Here is a 7,180-nt window from a genome sequence, read left to right as displayed (position 1 = left end):
GGTTAATACACTCCATGATACAGATTGATGTTACAGTGGCCCTATTTATTGCTTTATAGTACTAATTCCCAAATATTACAGCATTCATTTTGAAAACTTTGCAAAGGTAGACTCAAAAAGAAGCCCATCTCGTAAAGAAGCCCATTCAAAGTTCGCAAAAAAAAAAAAAGCTGAGGGCTTCAATTCAAGGTTTTACGGTATGCCTGATGAAGGAGCGCTATGAAAGTTAGTGTACTAAAGCTGGGCAATCACTGTACCCAATGGTCGTCGGCCAACGCGATTCTATGGAGAACATAAGACCACGACGAGCATGCGGATCGTTTTAAGACTGCCACCGACAATCAGCCAACGATGTTGCGTCATCTAGCGCTCACAGGGGGGAAGAGTTGCATTCGTCATACTACGGTCGTATGACACAGCGAGTGTGCCTGCCTTAATAGGACGACTATCGGTAGTCTTTTTCCAGACTTCATTTGCACTTGAAATTTTGTTTTTCTTTGGTTTGTTGCTATTGTTTATCATTCCAACTTATTAAATTCTTTAGAACACAGATGTGTATAAGAGACAGGAACAAGAGTGATGATGATGATTATGATGATATCTTAAGACAAATTCAGCTAAGTTAACCTTTTGTATTTATTAAAATGTAAAAATAATAATTCTTTTACAAAATTTATTCAATTTTCTTTTGGTATCATTTTTTTTAGGATGCTGTTTGTAGATCTATAGTAAGGCTACTGATAGATAGACCAGAATGCATTACAAAGACTGTTGATGAAGATTTAAAGTAAGTTTTATACTAGCATCTAAAAAACTTGATATCATTTAGCTAGAAAGCACAATATTATGCAAATACAACTTGGTTGAGGTGAAGAAGTGCATCCTGCTTCTTGAGGTGTTGAATGATTGGGACTGCCTCCCGACACAAGGCAGAGGAGAATAGTCCCAAGCCTCCACCAACTAGCAGGGATTTAGTTATTGTTGGCGGAGGTAGGCGGGGCCATCTAGCCTTGAAATTTTCAACCCAGTCTAAAGCTAATTTCATGGCCCTCCACCCACCCTTTAACCCAATTTTCCATCCTTAAAATTCATTCATATTATTTAGAGTTTACCAATTTTATCACCCATCCACCCTAAAATAGTCTATCACGCACCCTTAGTTTTTTACAGCTACAACCCATATTATGTACTGTCATTTTTAGTGTATGTTTGTCGAATAAACAACTGAAATGGAATTAATTATGATTGACCAAATGTTGAATTTCCTAAAAATATTCTTATGGGCTTTGTATTAATTAGTGTAGTATTATTAAAGTTCGGCTTTAACAAAATTGTTTTTTTTTTTTTCATTATTGTAGATCTTATAGTTTTGTGTGCCACACTATCGGTATTGTGGGTGTAATATGACATTATGCCCATTATATGGGCACATCACACAAATTTGTCACATACAGTTTGAAAGTTTATGTAACAAATTTGTCACATACAGTTTGATAGTGTATGTGACAAATTTGTCACATATAGTTTGATAGTGTTGTCACATACACTATCAAACTGTATGACAAATTTGTCACATACAGTTTGATAGTGTTGTCACCTACACTATCAAACACTATAATTAAGACAAATTTGTCACATACAGTTTGATAGTGTGGTCACATACACTATAAAACTGTATATGACAAATTTGTCACATGATATTGTGGACTGAGCTATACGATTGTAGCATAGATACTATAAACATGTTACAACTCACACCTAACTGTAACCCCTCCATAGCTGAATAGATTATAACTTTAACCACTCAACTTCGCACACACAATTATATATTTTTTGTATTTCAGTTTGAGCTTGGACAGTCCTATACTAGCTTGCCTCATGCTATACATGGAGAATGCAGATGTTGCAGAATCAGCCTGTACCGCCCTCTATCAGATCATGACATGCTCAGGTAAGGTTTCTTTGTTTCTCCTGGTGCTCTTTAGATTAGTTCTCCATAGGATCACTGTGTTTTGCTTAGGGCTTAGCATTTTTTGAATGCTTTGAAGTTGTCTTTGATGTGGAGAAAATTGTCCTTAGAAAATAAATTTTATTTCACTTCATTTATTTCGTCTTTGTAACACAAAGAAATGCACATAATAAGCAAACTATTAAGAGGAAGACAGGATGATCAAAATGGTGAATATAATCAACTATCTAGTGATTCTCCAAACCGTTAAAAGCCAACATTTAAAAGTAAATACAAAGAAATACAATGGAATAAAAAAAAAATATTTTTACAATTTGGGAATCATCTGGCCTATGGGTGAATAAGAACTCTTGAAGAATGAAATGTTGTACACCCTTCTGTATTTTACATATAATTTTAATAAAAGTTAATAGAAAGTAATTCTTTTTATTAGCTCCTTTGACAAAACACTTTATATTGGTGATGGAATTATTAAATTTGGCTTAACTTGAATGAAATTTGATATTATCTTACTTTATATTGGTACTGTCCCAGTTCTTATGGCAGATTTAAAGTTTGATTGATTGATTGGTTGATAGAAAGATTGATAGATAGATTGATTGATTTGTAGACTAATTGTATACCTTAAAACCTTGAATTGAAGCCAAATGGGATTAATCTCAAGAAGAAGCCCATCTTGAATTGAAGCCCCTATCTTTGGTCTGCAAAATTAGCCTAAAAAAGAAGCCCATTCAAGATAGCATAGACTTCTTTTCGAAATAGTACAGTACATACACTGTACATGAATTTTAAAGAAATAAAATAAAATAAAAATACACTTGGTTTATACTGTAGCTTAGGTACTTTAATTCCGGTTAATACACTCCATGATACAGATTGATGTTACAGTGGCCCTATTTATTGCTTTATAGTACTAATTCCCAAATATTACAGCATTCATTTTGAAAACTTTGCAAAGGTAGACTCAAAAAGAAGCCCATCTCGTAAAGAAGCCCATTCAAAGTTCGCAAAAAAAAAAAAGCTGAGGGCTTCAATTCAAGGTTTTACGGTATGCCTGATGAAGGAGCGCTATGAAAGTTAGTGTACTAAAGCTGGGCAATCACTGTACCCAATGGTCGTCGGCCAACGCGATTCTATGGAGAACATAAGACCACGACGAGCATGCGGATCGTTTTAAGACTGCCACCGACAATCAGCCAACGATGTTGCGTCATCTAGCGCTCACAGGGGGGAAGAGTTGCATTCGTCATACTACGGTCGTATGACACAGCGAGTGTGCCTGCCTTAATAGGACGACTATCGGTAGTCTTTTTCCAGACTTCATTTGCACTTGAAATTTTGTTTTTCTTTGGTTTGTTGCTATTGTTTATCATTCCAACTTATTAAATTCTTTAGAACACTTTCAAAAGAGTCTAATGGAAAAAGGTGTTGGTTTTGAAATTACAAGAACCATGCAGATGTATGGACAGAATCCATTTGTACTAAGTGCAGCATGCCAAGCTCTTCTAGGCCTCTGTAACTCAAAGTAAGTTTCATTTTATCTCATTTGTATTAGGTATTAAAAATATATGTCCCAGTAGTGAAGTTGTGTACGACCAAGGAGGTATTTATACCCCCCTTGGTACGACTGGTTGCGGTTGGGGTGGGGATGGGGGTGGTGGATGGGAGTGAGGTTTGTCTCTATTATAGGAATTTCATGTGCTGGAATAGTGTGAATATACTAAAAAGATAACATGTAAAGTAAATACCTTCTTTTAATGTGAGTGCTGGTAGGTTTTTTAGATACTAAAGGAATTATTAAGTGTTGAACTATGTGTATAATACACATTTTTGTACTATATCATTTACCATTAACATATATGTTTGTACCTCGCATAACTAATTGTAACTACTTTTGGTAACTGTGTAACTACTGTATGGTAAGTTTTTTTTGTTAAATATAATTTCTGTTTTATATTGTATGTCTAATTATATCATCATTTTTAAGTAAACCATTTTGTACACATTGATCATTAAACTAGTTATACTATTTCAAAAATCTTTACAATTAAAATAGCTTAAAATAAAGTAAATATAAAATACAGAAACTTGATAAACATAGACAGAGACAATCCTAACTATTCATTTTGAGTATGATTAGAATCTTGTGTATCTAGTAGACTAAACAAATGGTTCATTGACAAGTTTGGCATCTCATAAGACAGTATGGGCAAGTTGCTTTTGTCCTTGGGCAAGACACTTTATGCTTGTTCCTTTACCCAGGAGTATAAAAGTGTAGGCATAGGCTGGGAAGGTGAACAGACTCACTGTAAATAGGTCCGTGGTGATCTCCTTATATCATTGCTCAGTGTGGCCCAAAACTCTAAAGAAAGACAGATGGGCACTCCCGCCTCAATAGGTTCGACTACTGTATCTTACCTTAATATTCCTAAGCAAACTCTGTTTAATGCTATACAAGCCATCATGATTCATATTATTATTTTTATAAATTATTATTATTGTTTGTTATTATTGTTATTGTTATTATTATTAATATTGCTATTGTTGTTGCTGCTGTTTTTATATTAAAATGATATTGAATTATCACATTTAAAGTGAGAAGCACAAAGAGCACCTGATTCAATCTGTACAAACTTTGCATGAAGTGTTTGCAGCAGTACGCCAACATTGGTCTGAACCTACCCTTGTGACAGCAGCAATTCAACTGGTCACATGTTTAGCTGAAAATGGTAAGCTACTTATCTTCCTAATCACAGATATTTCAAAGAGATAACAAAGTATAATTAATTTATGTTGATTTTGATTATAGATGATTGTAGCTTTAGCAAGTCATAATAATTTAAGGTATAAAACTAGCATTTGCAATATATGGGTGGAATCAAACAAAAATAAAAAATGAGCACATAAACAATCAAATGCCAAGATCTTTCCTTCCTAATGGGGATGAGGGTAATTGAGTTCACAACATCATCTTTAATCTTCTACTACATTGGTATATATGCAGTGGTGGCATCGCAAAAGGACAGCTTCTGGGTGGGGCGGGGGTGGGGAATTGCTCCTGTTTAAAAAGCATGGAGCCCTTGTTAACTCCACTAAAGGTTGTTGGAAAATAAAAGGAGTGTGGTGCATCTGTCTTTGCATTTGCGACATCGTCGCTTACGCGTCGTAAAACATCCAAAATCGATTTTGGATGTTTTTTAGAAGTAGACAGTCACAGATGAGTGAATTGCGAGCAGCTTAGCTCAGTCGGTTAAACTGGTGGCAGCCACTGTGTGTTCACCGAACCGTGGAGATCTCTAGGTTTCCGTTGGTCCTGTGTGCAATATAGCCCATGTGCACGTTACAGAACGCATTACACTCTTCAGCAAAGTACTGGATTGTCTCCCAGTGTTCTGCCCAATTTACCACCAGAAGGACCCCACTGGAAACATCTTTGAACTTAGTTGGTTATCCTTGTTGTGATTCACACCAACTATACTCTTATCCTAATGCGTTTTCCCATCCTACTTTCTCAATCTCCCTAATTTTTCTGAGGTCGCCTTTTATGTGATATGTCTTTTAACTTCTCTATAGCTTTCTTTGAGAACTATTTTCTAGAAAATCAAAAAATGTTTTAGCGCCAGAGAATATATTGTCGTTTTTATATATTTTTGTAGATGTTTTTCGTAATCAGTGTCTGACTGAAGGTGTACATGAGGTTATCTTGGAGAGCATGGTGGGTAGCAAGATGGATGCCAGCACCCAGAGTGTTATGCTTGAGGCATTGGCAGTATTATCAACAGCAGGTAAAGTGAGGATACTGGTGAGGAAGAGGTTGATGATGATGATGATGATGATGATAATGATGATCATAAGGATGACTATGATGATGCAGACAAAACAAAATGATATTGATTAGTATTCAGTATACTTACATTGTTAAAGCGAAGCATTGCAAATGTTGGCTGTGAAAGAAACACAGTGTTAATAAACAACATGGAACACTAAAATTTCACAGTTCCCTGATAAACAATAAATAACAGGAATATAAATGGGTACCTGGTGGTGTTGGCTGCTCATGTGCTGATTACGACACTTAAGCACTTGAACCCAGTTTGACTTATATTGTGTTGACTTTTTTATTTTAAATTATATATATCAGAGATCCCAAGTTTGAACACCAAAAAATAGGGAGATTTTTTTCATGAAGCGATCGCCTCCTGTAGCGACGCACTGTGACGCCTTACAACGCGCTGTGCAACATGAAAGTATTACACAAAATGAAGAAACAAACAATTTTCATCAATTTGTTTACTTTTATTTAACAATTTTACATTTGTTTACACATTGCAGTTGGCCTAAAATATAAATTTATAAATAATATTATTTAGCATTTTGCTAGTAAAGCGTTCTTGGCAGCAGTCAACAAGGCTTTGCTTGGTTCATTGGCATGTTAGAAGCTATGGCTGATTAATTACATCTCATCAAAGAACATAGAATTCTAGCAAGGTAACTGCAACTTGCAAGATTCACACGTTTGCTGAAAAATTAAAAAATATATATATATATATATTTTAATTTAGTTAGTAAATCATACTACATGTTTTAAGTCAGCATTTACATATGTTTAGCCTATAATAACTGGTACATAATGCCATGAAAAAACATTAAATCCTGCCTCGCTAGGCTCCATCTATACGTGCGTAACTAGCCCTAAGGCCGCCGAGTCACGACCACCACTACACACAGACGCCCACCCAACACAACACCATACAGTACATACCCTGCAGTGCAGATAGAGCCTAGGCCTAAGCCCTACATGTATTTCGGGATCTATATTAAAATAAACTTCATTTTTCGGAAGACTGCTTAGTACCAAAACCTATTAACTATAATTTTTTTAGTATTGTTATTAAAGAACTGAAGCTTACTTGAAAGAAAAAGTATTTTTTATGCACCGATTCTGTTCCAAATCTTCGCAGCGAAAACTTGGGGCCCCATCCATATGTGATTTCTGATTTCGTTAATTTGTTGAAATTTATTTACTCAACTGACAGCCATCTCATTGAATGAGGTCGGCGCTGGATGCAAACGATCGTAACATGGAGGATAAACAAGGCGGTTCTACCACGCCTGCCTTGCCCTGGAGTTGTTATTTTAATAAACAACTTAAATAACAACTCCCTGGCCTTGTTTATGACATTTTATGGCTGAGCGAGCGCCATAGTATAT

General features: G+C 35.5%; 1 protein-coding gene across 1 annotated transcript in view; it reads left to right on the top strand.

Annotated features, from left to right (window-relative positions):
• Positions 1 to 7,180, top strand: part of LOC117102109 (leucine-rich repeat serine/threonine-protein kinase 2-like) — a 75,546-nt gene that overhangs the window by 16,108 nt on the left and 52,258 nt on the right. Inside the window, exons 12-15 of the mRNA XM_033242310.1 lie at positions 1,845 to 1,951; positions 3,365 to 3,494; positions 4,565 to 4,698; positions 5,626 to 5,754. Of these exons, the coding sequence (XP_033098201.1) occupies positions 1,845 to 1,951; positions 3,365 to 3,494; positions 4,565 to 4,698; positions 5,626 to 5,754 (500 nt within the window). The remainder of the gene's footprint in view (positions 1 to 1,844; positions 1,952 to 3,364; positions 3,495 to 4,564; positions 4,699 to 5,625; positions 5,755 to 7,180) is intronic.

The sequence above is a fragment of the Anneissia japonica genome, unplaced genomic scaffold (assembly GCF_011630105.1).
Source record: "Anneissia japonica isolate Jap-2015-1 unplaced genomic scaffold, ASM1163010v1 scaffold171446_len717541_cov154, whole genome shotgun sequence".
In the NCBI taxonomy this organism is placed as follows: domain Eukaryota; kingdom Metazoa; phylum Echinodermata; class Crinoidea; order Comatulida; family Comatulidae; genus Anneissia; species Anneissia japonica.
This window is presented reverse-complemented; position numbering and strand designations above follow the sequence as displayed.